This window comes from Microtus oregoni, unplaced genomic scaffold, assembly GCF_018167655.1.
Source record: "Microtus oregoni isolate MIOR12 unplaced genomic scaffold, Mior012 000011F_ref0000422, whole genome shotgun sequence".
NCBI lineage: Eukaryota > Metazoa > Chordata > Mammalia > Rodentia > Cricetidae > Microtus > Microtus oregoni.
In genome coordinates, this window is record NW_024543070.1 from 11,332,701 (window position 1) to 11,358,069 (window position 25,369).

Here is a 25,369-nt window from a genome sequence, read left to right on the forward strand (position 1 = left end):
TTTACCTATGAATTATCACCTCAAGAAAATAAAATATGACTGCTAAGATATGAGAGTGTGTGTAAATGAGATGCCAAGGTGACCTCCGGCCTAGATCTCTCCCTGCGATAAGCTAAAGACCTTCACTGAAAACAAGTATGACTTGGTTCATGATTGAATTGCAAACAAGAACTTGTCTGGTAAATGTGCTAAGAGCTGTTTGTCACACTTCAGGGTCACATGATCATCAGGCAGTTCATTTCAGTCACACAGCCTTCTTGGAGGAGAGTGTGTGTGCAGTAGAGAATAGAGAAAGGACAAGGTCACACATAAAGACCATCCCGCCGAGGTGAAGAGGAAGCCATCCCAGAGACCTATGCATGAAGGAATCACTTCTGAACCTTGCCAACCCCCAATTCTTTCTTAATAGAGAAGTTCAGGGCACTGCCCGAAGCTGTAGAGGAGGCTGGCATGGGTCTGTGGTACAGTATACTTCTTCAGGAGAAAAGTGGCAAACAGGCATTGTGGGGACTGCTGTACTTCAGGATTTTCACCTCTTGTGTATGTTTTTCAGTAAACAAGTTCTATCTCTATCACTTCTAACCAACATTGTTTTGGGGTTGCTGGCACAATTGGGGTTATGTTATAAAATATTATATTGTTATTTGAAATTGTAAATGCTGTCCTGCTAGTCAGTTCATTCTAGAGTCTGGTGTTCTTTGTTAAATCTGACAAAGCAGGGTGCTATGAATTCTATAGCTTCAACAGGAATGCATTCTATTAACCTCCTGTCTGAATTTATCCGGCCTAATCTTGAAAGAGAATCCAGTTTTGGCCAATAAGATGGCATCTTTGTAGAAACCTCAGTTACACTATGTCCACACCCCAAGCCAAGGAACATGGGAGTTAATAAATGTGGATTAAATCAATGAGTCCTTCCCATTACAAGAATAACAAAGGTGTCACAAAATCTTGTCTTCTATAGCCCAACAATAGCAATTTGTAGAGCAAATTAAGATTTGCTTCGGAATACATCATCCATGGCAAATTGGCCTTGTTCACTCATCTAAAAGTCATGTGTGCACACTGTCCTCATTCAGATACTTATGCTCAATTATCCGGTAGCCCTCTACTTTGATCACTGTGATGAACGTTGGTTATTGGACATGGGTAAAACTTTCTCTACCCATAAGGATTTACATAAGCATTCTGTGAGTGGCATCATGGCTCAGAAGCTGCAATTAGAAGCACAACCATGACCACTGGGACAATGTAACTGGTATGAGTGGTGATGACATAGCCCATGACAAAGTCACAACAGCTTATAATGTTTATAATGCATGCTCCCGAATTTAAGTCTTTCTTATTTGTAAACCGTTTTTCATGACCAACTGTTACCTATGTTACAACAGAGTTCACCTCACTCACCACTGGAGCCTTGGCTCTGTAGTGTTGTCTGGTAACCATACGCTTTGAAGGCGTTTTTGACTATCTAGGCTAGAGTCACTGTGCCCAGGCTTTTGATTTCATCGTCAAGGTGCAGCTTCTGAGAAGGATGCTAGGAGCTCCTTTAAAGTTGCTACATCAGTCTGAAGGGCGACAAGTGGACATTTGCTCTTATCTGCATCTTGCTTCAGAATGACACCAGCTGCCTTTATTGGTCCCTCCACCCCTCTCACCATCACAGAGAAGACAAAGGTAATAAATGAAAACACAATCCCGTGTTCTCCTTCATAATCAAAACTTTTTTATTATTCCCTGTTCAATATTTCCATTATCGATGGGAGATAAAGCTTCGCAATTTTCTCTGTTATGCTGTGATTATTTATAGGAATTGCCTAATAGGATTTTTAAGTCATTCCTATAGGAATTTGGAAAATGGAGAGTGATAACTTCATTAAGTGGGGCTATTTTAACTGGGAGGAAAGCCCAATCAACCGTTTTCTCTAAGCTGAGATGACTTACTGTTAACTGCCTCGTATAGCTCATCTTCATAGCCTCGGTTCATAATTGAGTCTTCAACATCAGACAGGAGAATGACTACCATTCCCTTCTTGGCCTACAATAATTAGTTTTCATCAGATTATTCTTTGGGGGGAGTGTGGCATTCTAATCCAACACTGTCCTCACCGGAATTATAATGAATTTGAGTTCTCTTATTTTTAACAGAAACAAATAATCACTCTGTCTAAACTTTAAAACCTTCACTTACTGTCTTAATGAAAATAAGGGGGTATTAAAACAGGATCTGCCACACTTTGAAAACTAAAGCCAATTTTTAATCTGGAGCACGGGAAACGTTTGAATTTCTTCACTAACAGGAAACTTGTCTAGTTACATAAAAAGTTAAAGCTATTATGCAACTGTCTTTATCAACCATGGCTAAGAAAGCTCTGGAAATTGATGAAAATTAGCTCAATATTCTGCATATTAAGGGAACTTTAAAAATTCAAGTCTATGAGCTGAAAATTTCTTTCAATAAAATAAGACAAGGACCCTTTTATATCCCACGTGGAGTTTATGGAAAAGAAAGGAGATGCAGTGTTTTAGAAAAATAAGGCACGATCATTGGCAGGGATGCCAATGTGTGTGTGTGTGTGTGTGTGTGTGTGTGTGTACTAGTCAGTTTTATGTCAACTTGACACAAGTTAGAGTCATCAAACAGGAGGGACCCTCAACTGAGAAAATGTCTTCCTAAGTATGGGCTGCTGGCAAGCCTGTAGTACATTTTCTTAATTAGGGTCTGAAGAGGGGGGGCGCAGTTCATTATGGTTGGGCCACCGTAGACTGGTGGTCCTGATTCCTATGAGAAAATAGGCTGAGCAAGTCAAGAACAGCAAGCCAGTAAGCAGTACCTCTCCATGGCCTCTGCATCAGCTTCGGCTTCCAGGTTTCTTTCCTGCTTGAGTTCTTCCCCTGACTTCTTTTGATGACAAACTGTGATGTGTAAGTACAAGCCAAATAAACCCTTTCCTCTCCAACTTGCTTTTGGTCATAATTCATCCCAGCAATAGTAACCCTAACTAAGACAGTGTATTCATGTGGGGGAAGAGTTTCTGTATTCTATGGATACATGTACTTGTTGAGGTAACAGGTTGAAATTAGACATTTTCTTTGATTACTCTTCACCTGATGTTTTGAGACAAGGTAGGTATCTCACTGAACCTGGAATAATCCAGTTCAGAAAACTTGTCAGTGATCTCCAGGGATCACTTGTCCCCACTGACTGAGATTCTAAATGTGTGAATTTTTTATGTGAGTGTTGGCGATCCAAATGTATGTCCTCATCCTTCTATAGTAAGTGTTCTACTGACTGAGCCATCCCCGCAGTCCCTGAATAAAGACTCTCCTTACTCAGTCCCTGCTACATGCTCTAGGTCTGATTGTTGCTTTGGTCATTTAAACCTCTTGAATCCTCTGAATTCTTCTGAAGCTGTTTCCTTACCTAACACCTTCTGTGATGTATTCCAGCTTTTCTCATAAGTTTAGCTTCTGGTTTTAGGTCATTCCCTGACCTGGTGGCTTCAGGGTGCCATCTCTGCCTGTGTGGCTGGAATACGGGTGCTTGCAGGTAGGTGGCCATGCTCACCTCACTCCACACTCTGCTCAGGCCCCAGGAACTCTCAACCTCATGGAACACAGTGTGGTCAAGAGCTCTGCATTTCCTCAATCTGATGCTTCACCTACGAGAGCCTTAATTTTTTAAACTGGAGTTTGGACTGTCAAATGGGGATAGTAATACCATGAAACTTCCATAACTAGAGGAAGACTGAGCGCAGTCATTTACAAGTTCTAGAAGAGTCCCTGGACTGGAAGCCACTGGTAAATGGTGGGCTGGCACTACCCTTGCTCCATGCATATTCCCTGACTACTTAGGATCATTTCGAATCATCTGCTATACGTGAAGGGAAAACAGGGGTTCACTCTAAACGTAGAAGTTCTGTATTTTTTAGCTACCATTCCGTGCAACTGGTTACTGCTCACTTGGGCAAATCTATCATATTTCATCCGTTCTTTTTCATTTACACATTTCACGTCTCAGAATTCAGGATGTCAGTTTTATATTTCACAACGTTCTCAGTAGTAAAAATTATGGTTTATTCTGTCATCTTAGCATCAATCAAATGGAGTATTTATTTTATTGATCCTTCTGAAGGAAGTTATATTTTTTTAAAGAGTTATGGTTTTAATTTCAATTTATTCCATGAAAAAAAACCCATATCACTAAACACCCTGGGAAAGAGCTGAACCATCAGAATGGATAAATATTTGTTGTAATAAATGAAGAATAAAAGGAGATTTTATAATGGGATTCCTAGAACTCAGAAGCCCAAATTGTTCTGAGTTCATCTCTCAGCTTCATACCCCACATGAGTCATATTCTCAGAACAACACTATTGCTATCTATCATTTACATTCCTTAGACACAAGAAGATTCCTTAATTAGCCATGTATGGGGTCATAAACTTTAACACTGATAATATGTCTTTAATTTATTGGAACACATGAGAGCTTGGACTATCATCTTATCATTATTATTAATTTTTTGAGGTTAAATATATCATTTCTCCTTCCCTTTCATACCCCCAACCTTCCTTATGTACCCCAACTAGTTCTCAAATTCATGGCCTCAGTTCCTTTAATTGTCGTTACTTATATATCTATTTATGTGTGTGTATAGTTCTAAATATATAGATACAGCCTACTCAGTCTGTATGATGTTATGTCTATGTATATGATTTTAGGCTGATCACTTGGTATTGAATAACCAACCTGGGGGCTCTTCTCTGGGGAACACTATTTCTCCTGCTTTCAGCATTCCTTATTAGTTCTTTGAGGACCCATGAGATTCCCTCCTTCCATGCTAGCATGTCAATTGGTGTCATCTGTTCAAGTATTGTGAAGACAATCACATCCAATATTATTGTTATTAACACCCTATTTAGCTCTCAGAAGTACACTGTTCTAATGACAAATTGTATAGCCCCACATAAAGATAATGAAAGGTTGAAATCTTTGCCTTTAATGTGCCATATATATTTTTTTAAAGATTTATTTATTTATTATGTATACAACATTCCTCCATGTATGCTTACATGCCAGAAGAGGGCACCAGATCCCATTATAGATGGCTGTGAGCCACCATGTGGTTGCTGGGAATTGAACTCAGGACTTCTGGAAGAGCAGTCAGTGTTCTTAACCTCTGAGCCATCTCTCCAGCCCCCACCATATATTTTTTTAAAGATATATTTCCTTGATCATGTGTAGGTGTATGTCTGTGTAGAGGTACAAGTGTGTATGGATGCTGTGTTTTTGAAGGCCAAAGACATCAGACATTCCTAGAGCTAGAGCTTAAAGTAGTTATAACATTACTGACTTCCATGCTGGGAATTCAGCTCAGGGTCTCTGCTAAGTGCCCTTACCTTCTGAGGTACCCCTCGAGCTCGAATGCTCCAGATGCTAAATGTGTAGTTATTATTTGCTTCTGGTTAGCCATTTGCGTGGCTTAGCTAGAATCTAACCCTCCATAGTTTTGCCAAGTAATAGCAAGGCAATGGGAAGCTAAACAGACATGGCTTCACTCCTGGAATAGAAGGACTCAAATATCAAAAAGTGTCAGAGATTCTCAGAAGTACAAAATGGCAGATGGCTCACAAAATGCAGTGCAGGAGAGGTGAGTGGGGCCCACAGGCAGCAGAAACACACTTGAATTGTTCCGTGACCCCAGAAGGACAGCATTTCCATTTGTTTCCATGCATCCAGAATGCCCACATTTTTTTTAATACATCTCAATGTGAGAAGATGTTCTAGCACAAACAGGTCCTCTGAAAGTGGACAGGAAGTAAAGACTGTGGGAGTGTAAAAGTTTGGAAATAGGGGTTCATCTCTCATGTGCGACATGATTTGAGTAACCCCAATCTGATGAGAATAGTGAGGTGTGAAGGAGGAAGAGACAGAGCAACAGTCAAAGCCTAGGAATGAGCTTTTTCCTGGTTCTAGGTGAACTTCCTGCCTGATTCCTCTTGGAATAAAGCTCTTCCCAGAAAGAGCTGCCAAGAGCCAGCAAGCCTGGCCTTCAAAACAAGATCTCCAATTACCCACACAACACCAGGTGTGTAAATTGTCGTCTGAAGTCCTGTGTGATTAACTGGCTAGTTTTCCATTTAACTATTACATAAAGAGCACATTTCCAATACAAATAGCCTCACCAAAGAAGGATAGTTAAACAGTTACTTAAGTCTACCCACTAAAAGCCAGGAAAGAAAAGGGATTAGTTCATGTGCCTGCAAATTTTGGTGGTACCCATTCATCCACAGGCTCAGAGTGGATCCAGAAAAGTTAAAGGCATCCAATCCAGGCTATACTAACTGAGCCACAACTGTACTAAAACCTTCCGTCAATTCTTCAAAGAGAAGAGAGGACAGCAGCGAGATTATCTGTATTGGCTTTTATCTAATGATGTGTAATTGCTGTATGAATTTCACATGCATTTTTAGTGCTCTTATATAACACGTCTTTCTCTCTCACACACTTGGGGTTGGAGAAATTCAGTTTTAGATCCTGACACTGCCAACCATCAGCAAATCTTTGAACCACTTTCTTCTTCGATACAATGGGGGATGCTACGATCAAATGGGAAGTCCTTGTTGATTCCCAAGCATTTAAAACAGTAATAAAATAATGTCTCCCAGTGCACAGCGCAAAGTAAGTCTCAGTAAAAGTAACAGATATGATAGTGATTTGATTATTAGTAAACCTAGGTTATAATTTCATATTTATAAATCATGGTTTTCTTAAGTTAATACAGGTCTAATAATAGCTACTCTGACTCTTTATCCATGTTGTTTTTGAGATAAATATAGTATACGAGATCATCATTAAAGCTACTGGTTCTTTTACAATTGTAATGTACCCCTTCCTGTCTAATGGACATATCCCCTTAGAACCCCTTATTTGTTTTCTTAAGCAAATTTTTGAAGTGCAGGAGACTCGGTGTTTTTGTTGCTCCTGTTAGCAATGGACACATGGGGGACTCAATACAGTTGTCATGACAGGAAGGAAGATGTTAAACCAAGTTTTTTCCTATAAGAATTTTCTTTCTTATCTTGCCCTCTGCATGTTTCTACTTGTATTTGAATCAAGTAATTTACTATTTAAGATCTCACCTGTCACCATACATTCTATTTATAGATCCATTTTTATAACCAAGTACCAATACACACTGAGAGTGATTTTCAGTCTTGTCCTTTACTGTGACCTTGGGCAAATGAACCTCTATATGCCAACCACCCACAGGGGCAGCCAACCGACCCCAAAGGACTGCTACAACAGCTAAATGAGCATTAAATGCTGTGATGAGCAAAACTTTGCTCAGCGCAGCATCTTGTCTAAGCCGCAGACTGTCTCCTTGGACTTGGCTGACCTGTGGATGATGCGCTGGCTCTGCAGGTAGTCCAGGGCCATGGCCAGCTCACAAATGAAGAGCTTCACTGTGTCTTCCTGAAAGTGGACATTTTGCTGCAGGTGATAACGCAGGTCCCCACCAAGTAGCAGATCCACCACCATGAACATGTCCTCTTCATCTTGGAAGGAATACCTGGAACAGCATTAGAAAAGTAAGTATCAGGGCTGGCGAAATGGCTCAGTGGGCAACATGCTTGCATGTAAGAAGGAGGACCTGAGTTCGAATCCCCAGCACCCAAATAGAACCATGGCATGGTGGCTAGTGTGAGAACGCCCTGCACTGGGAGCCAGACATAGGCCAATCTGAGGTTATGGGAAGGCCTCTCTGGCCAGCCTGTCTTACCAAGGTGATGAGCTTCAGGTTTGTTTAGACAACCTGTCTCAAAAGTAAGGTAGACAAGCAATTGAGGAAAGACAATGTCAACCTTGGCTTCCATGTATGCCTACATGAGAGAGTGCACCTGTGTGCACACACGAGCACACATGCAAAGCACACATAAATTTAAAGTTAAACACCAACTACACATACAGGATAGAGTAGGAGGCAAACCCTACTAGGTTGCCATTATGCTTCCATTCCTTAGGAAGAAAGTAGGGAACAGTGATGCTTAGGTGACCTCTACAAAGAATTCTCCAGGGACAAAATGAAATAGGAAAGAGAACAAGATCACATCATCAAGCAGAAACAAATGATTAATCTCTGTGGATGGGGAACAGTTCAGCCTGTTAGGACACCAGGTATGATGGGGAAGCCTGAGTCTGGGGGAGAATGCATGGACTAGTTCTATGGCAGGAACTCATTCACAAATCTACAGACATTGGAGGTCACTGGCATTGTGATGCCTGCTGTATGAGCAGATCCCAGCTCTCCATTTGAAGGAGAATGGAGCTGGGGACTGGGAGACGGAATGAGACACAGGCACATGGTTCCTGGCTGCTTAGCATAAGCAGAGCCTCCAGCAGAGATATGGGGACCTGCTTAGATGCACAGCACCTTGGTAAAGACTCTCTTCTCCAGTGGGGATTTGTTTTGTTGTGCTTGTGGCTCAGGCATGATGTACTGTCACGACAAAGCTATCTAAAGCAATACTGCTTTGATGTGTTTCTGTTCTCCTAACATCACTGCAATCATATTTTGAAGTTTCATTTGCATTAAAGAACTAAGTGCCTGCAAGCAGTACCCGAGGAAGCATATAAATTCACGGTGATGAATTCTCTGCTCAGGAGTAACTGTTGATCACCAATGACAGGACAGATCCTACAGGTTGAGGGGGGATTTATAAACAATAAGGAATAAGAATATCAACAAAGCATTAGTCTAAGGAGGTGATGGTCTAATGAAGACTGATGGTCCCTGATGTTCGCTGGTTCAATAAACAAAATTTCATAGTCACAGTGAAGATATCAGAACTTAAGCTCTTGGGAAATTATGACAAATGCAGGAAGTGATTTTTCAAACTTTGAGATGTGAATGTTTGGTATTATCTTTAGGAATTATGTATCCTCTATACCTTGACGGGATGTCTGGCTGGCTATCGCTGCTTCAGGTTTAAAGGGCACCAGGAAAGCTGCTGGGTAGAGACACTTCCATTTGAAATCCTTCCAACTGCACCAAAAGCAAATTTTATCCCCTGTGTTCTGGAGATCTTTCAGTGAGCCTCCCTGGGTAGTTAGTATGTAATCACACCCAAGGTCTCTCACACCTCACGCTGCTCCCAGCAGTGGAGCAGAAAACGTCCTTGCTCATGGGCTGAGCTGCTGCTGACCCACTAAGGACGGTGAGAATGGGATACCCAAAGAAGGGAAAATCCAATCATACGTATAACTACAAGTCAGGGGAAAAATAGCCCGTGGAGCAGACTTATGCTACACTCTACTGTTGGTTGCACGCTCACCTGCTGACACACCCAGGGGCTCCCTCTCCTCTCCTATTGCCACACTAAGCTCTAAGTGTAAATATTTCTTTTACTAAATTCAGTCTCGACAGCAAACCTTTTTACTAAGGCTTGAGTTAGGCGATTTTTATCCACAGAACAGACAGATGCGAGTGTCAGCGGTGACAAGCTAACAAGAGTGTCCCAACATGCAGGGGATTAATAAGCAAAGGGAAAAGAGGCCATGGCAAGAAGCGACATGCTCAGCTGGCCAGCAGTCAAGTCTGATTGCTAAGAACCATCTTCCTTCTTTAGCTCATCACATCTGAAGCCTACTTGGGATTCTTAACTCTCAAAGGGAAAAGATGAGTGTTTAATTTTTTGAAAATATTTAATTAAAAATATGCAGGCATAATATTATTTAGTGATACACAGAATGCTTGGATTCTTAGCATTATCTGATTGTTTAAAATACAAAAACCTTCCTGGTAACTCAGCCACATGTCACAGAGACTCACAGCTGGGTTTCTGTGGCTATTGTTTCCTGTGTCATAGCATGGCATAGTTCTGAGCTGGCTATGCTCACCTTAACAAGTCTAGCCGTGACGCATGTGAAATTCACTAGGTTGCATGTTCATTACATCATCAGATACTCCCACAGGTCAATCTGATGGAAGCAGTTTATAAACTGAAGTCCCCCCCCCTTCCCAGGTGGCTCTAGTTTGTGTCGTTTACAAAACACTAACCGGCAGAGTGGTAATCACTCTCTCTCTCTCTCTCTCTCTCTCTCTCTCTCTCTCTCTCACACACACACACACACACACACACACACGCACAACACACAAAAACATGTGTACATGTGCATGTATGTGTATGCACAGAGTACATATAATGGATATATTTTAAAAGACATGATATATACAAAATAAAAAGAAAATAAACTGATGGTTCATGCATAAAATTCTCTGCCAAAAAGTTACTTTGTCTAAATGATGAGATTTATACATAATTTTTATTTTATAGTTTTTATTTTCTATTTTACTTGATACTGAAGTGTAAATATACATGAGAAGAATACTTTCTTCTATTTGTATCCAATATGAGTTGCCTCACTGGAAAAAGGAGCTAACAATGTCAGCTTCTGATCTGTATAACTCACACTAGGAATATTCGCCAAATACAGACTCAGTGTCCATAGTTCCATACTACACAAATATTCCTTTCTTTAAATTGAACTACTCACTGTATGACCCTGGAGGTCAGGGTAGTGGAAAGAGTGTGAAGACACATAACTAACATGAAAGACCTTTGAAAACTCAAATGGAAACCACTACAGTAGACACTTCCTAAAACAGTCATAGACATAGACTTGTGTGTCATATATAAAAGGTGTTTAATCATTCTATAAGAGGGGATTTTTTCCTCTTCTTTTTTTTTCTTGCAGACAACATAGCCTATCAAAATAAAATCCCAGAGACACATATGGGGTTACCTACTTTCAAGTCATTTGTAAATGTGGTTCCATAGACCGTCCCACCTTTGGTCTATTACAAGCTATTGCCAAAATAAAAGAGTGAAAGTACAAAAAAAAAAAAAAAAAAAAAAAAAAAAAAAAAAAAAAAAAAAAAAAAAGCTATTGCCATTACCTCCAAAACTAGATGGTAAATGCCTATTGGTAAAGCCACACCAGGAATTTGAGTCATAGGCATGGAGAAAACAAACTGGTACTAACCTGGAAGCTTCACCATTACTGGATAGCCTGCACAGTTCTGCAATGGTCTAAGAGTTCTAGGATTAGAAAAAAGTTAATCCCCAGTATTGCCTGATTGTGGAACCTGCAAGCTACCATAGCGAATATTCTGACATGGTAAGCCCAACAGTGCGGAGACGGCGTGAATGTTATGGGAGTAGCCAACCTCTCTATAACTGTATTTAAGGTCAACTCCATAAGAAAGAATGCATGCTTAATAATATTAATTTGGGACAAACCACCTGTCTGGCTAGTCCTTAGGCCTATGAGAGAATCCAATACTTTATTCTGCTAAATGAACACAGTATTAAATTGTCCCATAAGTTCTTATTTTAATATATATTAGTGCATGGTTCAACCCTCATTAACGAACTTTCTTTTCATTGGTGTCTTTACCAATAGGGACTCATTCATCAATTAACTTCCTTGTTAGAAGATAGTGATTAAAGCAAGAACTCACAACTGGTCAGCATGCATAGATAGAATAAGAAAGTGTGGTGCGCTCAGCTCCAAATGGAACATCTATATCACACACATTCTACAAGTCTCAAGGACATCACGAAAGAGGGGGCATAAAAATGGTGAGACAAGCTCCAAAAGCTACAGAGAAACCCTGTCTCAAAAAAAAAAAAAGTGAGAGTTGGGGGTAGTGAATAACTGCATAACAACAATGTTTTTTAGACATGACAAGACCATTCACACGTGAATCACTATCGCACTGACTGTGTGCATAAGATCTGTAGAAGATCAAGTCAGCTAAGATCCAGTCATGGAAGGAGGAGTTCAGGATGGCCCACCTGTATCTGAGGAGCCATTGGCAACTGATAGCTACTGAGGCAGGGCAACTTAGTTTGTATGCAGCCATTGAGAATCTCCCCTTGCTTCAGTAGTGGTCCCACACCCATGTGCACACTGTCAGCACTAAGTGGCTCAGTGAGTCTGGGGAAAGGAATGGGAAGGTATCCAAGGAGTTAGAGGGGAGGGAAAGAAGGGTGAATTTGATCAAAACACATAATATTCATGTATGAACTACTCGAACTGTTTTTATAAGAAACTTTTATAGATCCTTTGGATTTTGTATTCCATTGCTTCTCTGACCAACATCTTTTATATTCTAGCAAAAGTTTTGTTAAAAGACCAAATTTTTTTTTTTGTCACAGTACTTCAGAAGGCTGGAGTTCTGCAAATGACATGTATGTCTCACATCTGATATTCATCACAGGTATGTATTTTGTAGAAACTGGTAGACTGATCCAAAGACTTACTGAAATTAATGTTTATTTGGGGGAAATGCAAAGCCACTTTACAGCTGAGTCTATGCACTTTAATAAACAATTGCCATTATGCATCACTGTCTAGAACCTAAAGTTCTTTCAGAGTGGTAAAATTAAAGTCTGTCATTTCTCCTTTATGTTTTAAATGGAGTACTTTAATAAGGAAAAATGATTTAATAAACTATTTAGTTATGGTGAGGTGTGATTCAGAAAGGAAAGATTGAAACATGTTTAACAGTGATCTCCCCTTTAGCAATGATTTTCAAAATGATTTGTTTTCTAATATCTCCCAAAAGCAACCAACACAATTTTTAAAAGTGTTGCAATGAGTTTGTGGGTTTGGTGTTATCATTTCTGTTCTTATTTTGTTTACAATGTTCATTCTTGAACTGGGGAGACATAATCAAGCAGCAACACAAACATTGATATGATCAAGTAGGATTCGATACTTTTATGTCATACAAACATATTACTAGCTGTCTTGTATAATTCATATTCCAGGCAAATGTGGTTGTTGGAAATATTCTCTCTCTCTCTGTCTCTCTCTCTCTCTCTCTCTCTCAAACACACACACACACACACACACACACACACACACACACATACAAACACACACGCACATGCACACATGCAGATATAATGGATATTTGCAGACTCAAGTGTACTCCATGATAAACACATTAATTTTCGTAATGAAAGTAAGTCCTTTTTCCATCACCAAAGGTGCTGGTCGATAATGACAGACAGATAAAATATGTGTTAGCTCTTTCCCATCAACACACACACCACTGTCAGAATGGCAGCACTGCTACTCACCAGGCATCATTGAAAACTGTATATGCTACGTCTATTCCTACTGTTTGTTATAGTATTTCCAACTGATTAAGCATAGTAAAGTTGCTATTAGTTACTTTTGCCACAAACTGGACACAGTGAGCATAATATGAGAAGACCTTAACATTTTGGATGAATTCTCATGTCATTTTCTGCAGCGACTGCACCATTTTACATCTTCACCCACAAGGACAAGGGCTCCAGTGTTGTTTATTTTTCACCCTTTGGCTCTTTTGCTCTTTGCTCTTTACTTTCTTGGGGGGCCCACCACCCAGCTCCCAAATAAATTGCACAGACACTTTTTCCAACTTATAAATGCCGAGCCTTTGCTTGGCTTGTTTCTAGCCAGGTTTTCTTCACTTAAATTATCCCATCTACCTTTTACCTCTGGAATTTTACCTGATGTTGGATTCCCCTCTATGTGCTATGAATATCATTGGTTAATAAAGGAACTGCTTTGGGCCTATAGCAAAGCAGGAACAGAGCTAGGTGGGGAAAACTAAACTGAATGCTGGGAGAAAGGAGGTGGAGTCAGAGAAAAATCATGTAGTCCCCCGGGAAGCCAGATAGAACTTTACCTGGTAAAAGTCACTGTCCTGTGGTGATATATAGATTAATGGAGATGGGTTAAATTAAGATGTAAGAGTTAGCCAATAAGAGTCTAGAGCTAATGGGTCAAGCAATGATTTAAATAATACAGTTTCTGTGTGATTATTTTGGGACTGAGCACTTGGGAATCAATAAGTGGCCTCCTGCAACATTTATCATTTTCTATTTCTTTATAACTTTTCTTTCCTTCTTATCCCATGCCTGACCTCATGGCTGGTTAACTGGCCTTTTTTTTGCTCACTCCTTGATATTTCTTTTCCCAGATTCCTCTTTCTATCTATTCTTTCTGCCTACCACCTCACCTATTCTTTTTTCTGCCTTACTATTGACTGTTAAGTTCATTATTAGGCCAATCAGGTGTTTTAGGCAGGCAAAGAACACAGCTTCAGAGAGCCGAACAAATGCAACATATCTTTGCATCATTAAACAAGTGTTCCACAGCATAAACAAATGTAACAAATCTTAAAATAATATCCTAGGATACTCCAGTTTTTCCACATCCTTTCCATCATTCATTACTTTTTGCTTTTAAAACAATAGTCATCCCAATGCATAGGAAGCAGTCCCACGATGATTGTCATCTGCAGTTTCCCAATGTTTATGCATGTTGTACACCTTCTTGAGTACCTATTGGTTAGCTACAATTTTGGAGAAAACCCTCTATCTATATTCTTTATTGGTTTTCAAAATGGGATTTTTTTCCTTTTATAGCTTTTGAAATAATTGTTTCTTCTGTATACTATCTATTGAAGACTCTTGCCAGGCATATAATTTATAAGCTGTCTCTATTTTTTCTCTCATTTTATGTGCTGTCATTTCACTTCTTGAGCATAGCTTTGAAGAATTTTTATTTTAATTTGGTAAATGCCCAGTTGTCTCATGATTTTCTGAATTATCTATAGTTTTTCACTGCTAAATTACCTTGACACCTTGGTTCAAAATCAATCAATAATTAGTGAGGATTTGCTTTTAGATTCCCAGTACTATGCTATCTCTGTTTTTAATGCCTGAAACCCTGTCTTGATTCTGTAGCTCTGTAGCACATTGCAGATGGGGATATGAACCCTCCAATATTGCCCTTTCTGTTCAAGATTGTTTCAGTTAGTCTTTGAATTTTTTTTTTTAAATCTCGCATCCCTTGAGTCTCTATGTGAATTCCTTCCTTTCTTTCTTTTTCCTTCTTCATTCTTGTTGTTTGAGTCGAGGTCTCTCTCACTGTATAGTCTTGGCTGGCCTGGAGCTCATGATGTACAGCAGGCTAGCTTCAAACTCATACAGATCTATTTGCTTAACTTGCTGAAAGCTGGGATTAAAAGTTTTCTTCCTTCCACATTATCATGTCTATTAGTGTCCCCCTTATTCAGATCATGCTTATGCTGCCATGTAGGTGAGAATTCATGGATGTAACTTCTGACATCTCCAGGAGTCATTATCTCACAGCAAACTCCAGGTTTCTCTGGCTCTTTTCATCTCTCTGCTCTGTCTGTCTCAGTGATCCCTGAGTCTTAGATGCAGAAGTGATGTTGTAGATGGATCATTTGAGACTATGTTTTGATTGGCTGTGTTTTTCTGCAGTTGTCTCTGTTCCAATGAAAAGTTTCATAATACGGACTGAGCAGGGTGTATTTTTGCATCTAGAAACCACACACACAGAGAGACACACACACACAGCAACAATTAAAGAAAAAAGGACACCACAGATTTGGAAGAGAGCAAGGGATGGCTTGAAAGGATGAAAAAGAAGGGAGAAATGGTGTAACATAATCTCAATAAAAGAGTTAAAAATTAAAAAATATACCTTTTAAAGAGTATGCTATAACACCCAACTCTTTGTAAAATTCAAGAGAAGTTTATGGATTGTGTTTGTTTGTTTGCTTGCTTGCTTTGTTTTTTTCTAGATAGGGTTTTGATGTGTAGTCCAGGCTGCCCAGGAACTCTTTGGCTAGCCTCAAACTCACAGAGATCCCACTGTCTCTGCCTCCCTAAGTGCTAGAATTAAAGATGTGCACCACCATACCCGACTTCATTTCCTGTTTTCTTGAACCATCTAGGACTTTCATAGGGTCAGGGTAACGTCTATAGATGAGTTCAAGCTTGTTGGCTTTTTATTCACTTAGTAGTACATGCTGGAGAAAGCACCAGAAAGAGTTATCTGTCATTCCTTTCCTTAGCCATGTTACATGTTTAATTAAGTTATCCTCTGTGGGAGACCAAAAGGCTGTTTTCAAGCTTTTCCTATTGGAGATTCCAGTAATACTCTAGTATATGTGTAGTGCATGTGTCTTTTTATATTCTACTTAGCATTATCAGATATTTCTAGGAGCGGGTTTGCTAGTATGAGGATTCATCGCAACAGAGGGCAAAAGCACACACAAGTGTGTTAGATACTATCAAATCTGTCTTTGAGTGTCTGTGCCAATTTTGAATCCCTCCAGTAATATATAACAGTATAGACTTTGTCATATGCACTCTGTAGGGAATACTGTCAAATTTCCAGGGGAGGGGGTTCCACTTCAGAAAAATTCATCCGTGCACCAAGTCTTGAAACGTACAGAGTTCTTATTTCTCTGCCCTACTAGTGCCTTACAGAGTTTACTGAGGGAAAAAAAATGCAGCTTAAACACCCTCATTAAACCAGTGGCCAAATGACATTACCCGCTCTTGTGTATTTTCCCAGACTAAAGAACTACATAATTGAAAGTCATAAAGTTGGTGGCTCACAGTGCAGGCAGATCTTTTAGACAGAATGGAACTGAGAAAATCACTATATAGTCAGACTTCCTAGTCTGCAAGAACAATTTTGGTGTACATCTCAGAGACATAAAAGCTTGTCCTGCATGAGTTTATCTCAGCTCTACTTGAGTCTCCCATGGGTCTTGGGGTTATTTCTACTTCCCTCCTGTGCAATTCCAAAGCACTCAGACACTTGCCTGTAATAGAACATTTTGGAGACTTAGCAGTGGATTCTCTTCTGAATCAGACTGCATTTTCACGATTTATTCATTTAGCTCCAAGTCCTCACTTGAGGGAAATTTTTGAAGATCCTATGCCTTCTTCATCGCTGTATCTACCAGAAAGCCCTGGCATGTAGCCTGGTCTATCATGTGTACTTGTTTGTTTAGTGATATTCTACAAATATTTATTACATATTTATACCCCTGTATAATGCATTACAGTTAAAGTGATGCAAAGAATATGGTTTTTTTTTCTCTCTTGAAATCAACCATCTTAAAAAATAAATATTTACACAAATAAATTGATAGAAAACTTGATAAGAAATGTTAAAGAAAAATACAAATTACTATTATAGAAATTAACAGAAAACCCTAAAATTAACTGTAGGGATCATAAAAACCTCAAAAAAATGTTACATGAGCCATAAACTGAAGTCTTCATTAAAACACATAGAGATTTGTGCATTTCACAGTGAAAAACATGGTGTGTAGTTATTTTCTTTTAAATTCACAGAATAGGCTGCATATTATGTCCCCATGTCCTTATGTCATACCTGATTGTTCAAAGCATTGATCTTTATCCGGACAGAACTCTGCAGATTTTGTGATCCGTCAGCTCATACTGGCTCTGGAGGTCTTGTTTATGAAATCTCTCCAGAGGAAATTTGGCTACTGTTATTTGTACAGAATCTCCTGAGAGGTTCCCTTAGAGAATAAGATATCCAGTAAACAGGCAAAGGGGAATAACATGTCTTGTTCCCCATATACGTGGAAAAGCCAAGACACATGCTTACATGTTAATGAGGAACAATTAAATCAGAACATTACACGAAGGATTAGAAAAAAAAACAAGCGTTAGAAATTGATTTGGAGATCTGTGACAATCAGCGATCACTGCAGAGAAAATGATGAAACTTGGTGATTCTGGGTTTTTGACAGGAAGGGAAATGGTCACTTGTGTTTGGAAATAGATGGAAATGTCTTGGCTGATATTAGCAGGGTTCAGGAAGCATTGAATCAGAAGTGCTGACCTGTCTGTCGTTCCTCAGTAAAGAGATAGAACATTCATCTGGCACAGTTAGATTTTTCCATCCCCCATCTCTCTGGCCAAAAAGACAATTCATTCCTTACTGAACAAGTTGTAAAACTCCATGAATTCTGGGGCAAAGGAAGGTCTCCCAAGGACAGATACTTCATCCTTCCTATCCTTGTCCCTACTTCTCTTTATACAATGTGCCTGACTTTCTTTCAACCAAGTAGTGCCTATATCCAAACTAGACCAATACATCTTCTGCAGAGTTGGGAGCAGCACTGTGTCCTGTGTTAGCAGGGATGAACTAGCTAGCAATGTTTCTGATACCTGACAGTCAAAACTCCTCCAGGCAAGCAACTAGAGACCTATCCCCAACTTGAGTATTTTAAAAAACAAGTAGTGATTTTGTTCCATTAAAATTTATTATTTATCATGCTAAATGATGTCTATATTCTTACTTAGTCCTTTGATTGTGCTTATTTTTAAATGTTTTGCTGAAGGAATGATAACTGAATACCTTACAGACATAATGTTAAGATGGAATGTATGTTAATATTGATGGAATCCCGACAGACCTTGCCACTGGTTTTGCGGCTTTGACCCAGTGTGTCTATTTTTCTAAAGGGTCAAAGCTAATACATACCATGCAGGAACTGACCTGAAGATGGCATGAGACTGTCACTTTCCATAGAACACATGAGACTGTATTACTTTCCATATAGATATTCTTAAATTTATCCTAAGAATCTACATTCCTATTTTCATTTTTTGAGACAAAGTCTTACTAGGTAGCCCAGGTTTTCTTCAAACTCTCCATCCCCTTGCCTGAGCCTTCCACGTGCTGAGGCGATAGACTTGCACTGCCATTTTCAGCAAGAATCTTCTTGGGTCTATGAGAATCCTTTATGATTAAATCCCAGTTTGATAGGTCTTAAAACATTTTAGAAACTACAAAACCAACATCTTGTATGTGCAGTCTATGTAGAAAAACACAGATTTGATGATTCGGTTCACTTTGAATTTACAGACACAGATTTTAAACGGATACTCAGAAAATACTATTCTAATTTTTAAATTTTGCTTTTTTCAGTTATTTCTCAGCTTCTCTCCTTAAAAATCTCCTGCTCTTCTTTCTCAGTTTGTGATTTCATGGGGTTAGCAGAGACAATAACCTGAACATTACTTCCTCACACGCCTACCAACAAACCTGCTGCCTCCCCCACATATGCTTCCTGTTCTGTGTTCTCTCCTAGTGCAGTGAAAGAAGCATCCACATTTCCACCTGCATTTTTGACTTAAGGCTAGCCTATTCACCTTCATCTTCCTCTTAGGGTATAGCCCATCTATACCCTGTCAGATTCTACTTGTCTGTCATTCTACTTTTGCCCTTTATTGTCAATTCTTTTCTTTAACTGCTATATCATCTTTGGCAGTCACCCTTATTTCTACATATCTCAAAATGTATACCAGGTAAAACATTAATTTTTAAATAAAAGTAATATACAGATAAGGTGAAAATATGAAGTCTAGCAAGTTAATGATTCTCATAGTGACCTAGGATTTTATATAAATGTGTAAGGAGAATAGAATGTGACCAAATACAGTTCATTTGGGGAGTTGTTTTGTGAGTCCCAAATCAATTTACTTTTTATGTGGTAGAAATTGAGATCTTAATTTAAAAAGAAGTTACTTGATAAATTAAAATTCATAGACTCTAGAACCAAAATGGAACTTCCCTATCATGACTCTGTGAACAGATACCCTACAGAAAATATCACATGACATCTGAAAATATTTAAACCCACTTCTAGGAACTCAAAAAAGGCCAACTTGCCCAGGTCACTATTTGTGTTCAACTTTGCTCCCTTTGCATGGGAACAAAGGGATGAGACCAGAGAGGGAGAAATGAAACCACTATTATCTGTTCATGACATGGTTGTAAATTTTGAAAACCTATGTGCTGTGGGACAATGGTCTTTTGTATTGTTTTAATAAAATACTGATTGGCCAGTAGCCAGACACAAAGTATAGGCAAGGTGACCAGGCAGGAAGTAGAGGCAGGGCGATGAAAACAGAAGAATTCTGGGAAGAGGAAAAGAGTCAGTCTACAGTCGTTACCCAGATGCAGAGGAGGCAAGATGAGAATGCCTTTCTGATAAAAGGTACCAAGCCATTTGGCTAATATAGACAAGAATTATGGGCTATTTTATGATATAAGAGTAAATATGAAGCCTGAGCTAATAGGCCAACCAGTTTATAATTAATGTAGACCTCTGTGTGTTTCTTTGGGACTGAATGGCTCTGGGAAAGGGTGGGACAGAAACCTCTGCCAACACCTATAGGAAAGTTACTGAGGAAGTTCAACAGAGTTTGGGAAATAATGCCAATATCAATTCTATTGTAGCATACAAGCAACAGACTACTAGAAAACATAAATTTAATAAAAAATAATATTATGAAAAATATCAAATACTTAAGAATAAATCTTAAAAATGGATAAAATCATCTTCCACACCAGGATCACATTAAAAACAGAGACAAAGGGAGAAAAATCAAGGTTTCTATACATTAAAAAAGAAAAATATATGAATTAAAAGATGTACTATTTTAGTATGATAATATGATAAAATTTTTCCTTGAATTAATCCATAAATTCAATAGTACCCAAAATAAATACCAGTAGATATAAAATACAAATTGAAAGGCTATGGTAACATTTATATAAAATTGAAAAGATCCAATTATGGCCAACATAATACCAAAATTACAATGCTGCAAATGAAATACAAAGCCACAGGGTGTGTATGTGACAGAGTCACCATTTAATCCATGGAGCTCAGTGCAGACATCCACTAGAGTGTAGTAACTAGGAAGATGATAAATGTGGCTGTGCTGTGGTATGGTCCACTCCCCGCTTCTTCTATGTGAACTGGGGAACACTCAGAGCCTTTAATGTCTCACCTGCACACTCCAAAGGGCTCCCTTCCAGTCCCTGAAATGCAGTCTCTAGCCAATGATCTGCACACTCCTGTTTTGCCTGACTACTCTCTGGAGTTTGGGTTTCTACAGAAACACAGGATTTACTCCCTACCCAACAACTGTATTGAAATCACTGAACAGAAGTCCCAAATTAAGTCTGCTTCTCATCAGATCTCCCCCATCTCAGTGATTGACACAGTCTCCAGGTTGCTCAGGTCAACAAGCCAGGAGTCATTCTTTCCTCTCTCTCAAAAGCTAAGGGGCAGGCATGCTTTTCTGAGCAGAGCCAATTAGACATCTGCCTAGGACTTTGAATCTTGAGTGGTTGACACAAGGTTAGAAAATCATTGGAGCTGACTCATCTGGGCCAGACAGTCTCAAGGGTTTGCCCATTAGTCCCTGTACCTGGATTCCCGGAATTGCCTTTATTCCTGCACTTCACCTTGATTTCTTTATCTACATTATCCCTAATGGACCCAATGAGTTTCCTTGAGCTGAGTATTTTTAATATCTTTGTGTTATTTTCTATGAAGGAACTTTTGTATCAGGACAATGAGAAAATGAGGAGTTATTGTGTATATTACGAAGATGCAGATAGTCCACAAGACTAACCCATTAGTCCATGGGACATCCAGTCATCAAGTACATATAGTATAATTACTGCACACAGGCCACCCAATAATACTGTGTCTCTGCTGTGTCCTTCAGGGACTGTCCTTCTGTCTTATCCATGTATACCAGGATCATCTCCAAGAATAATCATTTCAATGAAAGTCAGGCACACTTGAGAGCATGCATGTGGGCTTCTTAGAATCACATACAGTAAGATATATCTAAGTGTGAGTACAGACTCCTCAAAGGAGAGCTACTTCAACAACAAATTCTTCCTTGAAGACTTTCACAACTAAGAGCACTTGGTTACTTCCTATGGATCCCAATTCTAGCACAACTAAGAGTTTTTATCAGTTACTTGATTGTTTGATCATATCTTAAGACTATTTCATGTATTGTGACAGCTGGTTTCTAAATTAACTACAGTGGTTCCTTTGCCTGCCCTTTTGAGACCCAGGCTTTGCCATGGTCCTCTAGCCCTTAGATCTGGTCATGACCTAAGGATTCACTTTGGCTGCTGAGACAGTAGAAGACAAGACGTAGGCAAAAGCTGGAAACGTGTTTCTCATGAACCATGTCCTTTCTTGCCTGTGGAATCCTTCCACTGTTGTTTGAGAGTTCCCCATATCTTCACTGCCATGAAGACAGCAGCAGAGATGATGAACCTCAGTTATCAAGAACCAGGTAGATTATTTTGGATGACTAACTCCCCAGTCTCAGACAGCTTCAGACAAGGCCTCCCGAACCAGAAAAAAATGCCTGGTCAGTACATGGGGTCATGAGAAATAAATATCTGGTGGTAGGGGCAGTCACTCCTTTTCCAGATGATCGTCACTCAGTTGTTTAAAGACACGGCTTACTAAGCAACTACCATGTGTAGTACTTTATATATGTATGTTGTTCATTTGTAGCTCTCTAGATGAATATTTACATTATCCTCAATTACGTCTAGGGAAATCAAGCAAAGTACATGGGGTAACTGGTCTAATTTATAGTTACCGAATGGCAGAACAGGTATTAAAACTCCAGTTCCTGAGACCCTAAAATCAGCTAGGAACTGAAGTGTGTGTGATTATAAAACAGTATATTTGTGAGGGTGCCAATGTGGTGGAGACATGGTGGGGACATTGTGAGGAGCCAATGTGGTACTGACATCTTGGGGACAAGATCAAGCAACCAGGAGCCAATAACCTGGTCTTATCGCTGACTTACTTGGTTCATTCTCTCACTGAACAGGCATTTATTGATCACTTGCTGTGTGCTAGGCACTGTTGCAAGAGTTGAGACAGAGAAAAGCGTGCGAACATACCTGCCTGCTTTGTGATATCCCTGTGGTAGATATGAAAGATAATAAACAAAATCAATTCTGCTGCCTTGCATATTTTGTAAGGGAGTCTCATGAGATGTCTTCTGGGGATGGTACACAATAGAAAGAAGGCAGATTTAAGGGCAGGTTATCAGATGGGAGCCCAGGCCCTTACTCCTCATAACGCCTGGGGAAGCCTCAGTTTTCTCCAAATGTAGAATAGAACCACCCATCCCTCTCAACTGAGTTTATTAGGATAAACAAAGACTCTAATATACGTCAAACCAAGAGAGATAGGACGCCATTGAGAAGCACCTTGTCAGTTACCAAGAGGTCTCAGTTGTCACTCCAGGAAATCGAGCGGCGAACACTGGAGAAGCTTCCAGGCCGCCATCGGCGGGACTCGGCACGGCTGTGTGTTCAGCTGTCAGAAAGGACCTCTTGTCACGCTCCAGGTTTAGGTGGTCTTTTCCACTTAAAATAGATGACTCTGTTTTTTAATTTATTAAAACCACTTGTGAGCCCTTTCTGTTCCCGGGGCCCAGGGGCCCGAGCGAGCTAGGAGAGAGGCCCCAGCGTGCCTTGCAGCTGCAGGCTTAATCTCAATTAACAAAAGCCACCTGGGGAAGCGGCTGCAAGTCTATTTGTTTTCTGACCGTGGGTTGCCAGGGCTTTGTTAACAGCCCTCAGGGAGCGACTCACAGCAAGACTGTATTTACTTTTCCTGGATGCCAGCCCTGTCTGGCAGCTTTCACTTGATAACGTGCCCTACATCTGAAGATTCTTCCTGATTGGATCCAGGGCCAAGCGGCTGGCAAGGTTCAACGTTAATTCAAATGTTGTTCCTCCCTGACACCTTGTCCTACAGGGGTGAACTTATGTCCCTGGAACACAGAATGGGGGGGGGGGCATCCCCTAAATCCTTCCACGCCTTCCTCACAGTTTATATCTCAAGAGCCATTTGATTGACATTAGTGTTTTCCTATCAGTAGTGGTAGGCAGATAAGAGTTTCATCTATTCTTGCTCATCGCTCTGTCCTCTCCCTGTGGGTGTGTGTTGCAATTAGGATTGCCAGATGGAGTAAATAAGAGTACTCTATAGCCAGTTAAATTTGAAATTCAGATACATTCAATAAATGAATAATTTAAAAACATGTCTGTGCGGCGCTTGGGGCAGCGGTTAAAATTATTGGGTGTTTATCTGAGATTCAAAAAACTGTGCCTCCCAGATTTTATGGCAGCCTGAGATGCAACTTGGTTCTGATGCTCAGTAAATATACACACCAATGAAGGAAATAACGGGGCCAATGTGGGCCAAAACCAGAAAACTATATGCAAATATTATGCTAGAATGCACATTAAAACATTAAACATGATTGTTTGAAGGGGTTAAAACTTCTAAGAATTTCTCGTTTGTCTATATAATTCATTTTCTGTTTTTCAAATTGGTTGCAATAAGCAGAAAAATTTCAAGCATATATACATGCACACACAGAGAGAGATAGGTGTGCACACCTATATGTATACCTATACATTTATGTCTCTTAACATTAAAGCAAATGGTGTTTAAGAGAAATTTGGTTATTTTTCTCAGCTTGAAAACTGAGGTCAGAGTACAGCCCTAAAGGCTGGATGTATCTTGAGAATGGATGAGGTTATTCAAGGCAATACGTGGTAGGATGTGGGGAGCCTATTAGGAAAACAGAGTATGTGAAATAGGCAGGGGTTTTTGAAAGGATTGCTGTAGTTTTATATATTATATGATGTTTCTTAAGGTACTACCCTCCAAAGTTTTGGAGATAGCCAAATAAATCTAATTGTTGGGCCAGAACATAAATCTGTTATATATAATATTTTGGGGAACATTTAATTAGCTTATGTTTGATTTTCAGAATGAAAGCAGGAAATCAAAATCAACTCTAATAAAGAATGTACTAAAGACACTTCAGTGATGCTTCCCATGATGCTTTGGAATTAAGCATTGTTCAAGGTAGACTTTTGGGCACCCACATTGGCCAGTTGTTTAGAATATTATAACAACATGGAGCAAGAAAGAAAAAAAATGCAAATAAATAGTTGCAAAAGCCTATATGCTGGGTGACCCTTTTCATCCACCGGAACAAGCCGCCATTCATTGTAACCATGTCTTCTGATGATGAAACTTGAAAGTGACAGGTCATTCATTATTAAAACTCAGAAGGTTTGTAACATGCTTATTTCTCCTGAAAAGACTCCCTTAAAAAAAAATACAGTAACTCGCTAGGACAGAAAGCCCTACAATGAGAAGGAATACATGCCCTCTGTGAAGATTTTTGTCTTAAAGGATTAAAGGGGAATGGGAGAGACAGGATGGCATGAAGGTAGAAAGGTCAGGACTAGGAATGGAGAGGTGTTGAGTGGGGAAGAAACTAGGTAGGCATGGCAGGGGAGGTGTGTAGAAGACAAACCAAGACTAGGGGAATGTGCAAAAAGCCATATGGGTACCTAGTTCGTAAACATTAAAAACACAGTTTCAAAAAACAAGTTTAAATGAAGGTTCCCTACACGGTAATAAAGCCCTTCCCAGAAGCCAGAGGTTACTAAATATAACTCTGAGTTCCAGGTGTGGGATTCCCCCTTATCTGTTGCTGATCAGGGAGTTGCCATAGGTACCCAAAACAATAGAGTTTATTGCCATCGTCCTGGGTGCCCACTAGCGCTA

The 25,369-nt window shown here is 39.6% G+C and overlaps 1 protein-coding gene across 1 annotated transcript in view; it reads right to left on the reverse strand.

The window, feature by feature from the left end:
- LOC121453542 (serine/threonine-protein kinase 32A) overlaps positions 1-25,369 on the reverse strand; it is a 109,857-nt gene that overhangs the window by 43,862 nt on the left and 40,626 nt on the right. Inside the window, exon 5 of the mRNA XM_041660409.1 lies at positions 7,403-7,576. Coding sequence (XP_041516343.1) covers positions 7,403-7,576 — 174 coding nt within the window. The remainder of the gene's footprint in view (positions 1-7,402; positions 7,577-25,369) is intronic.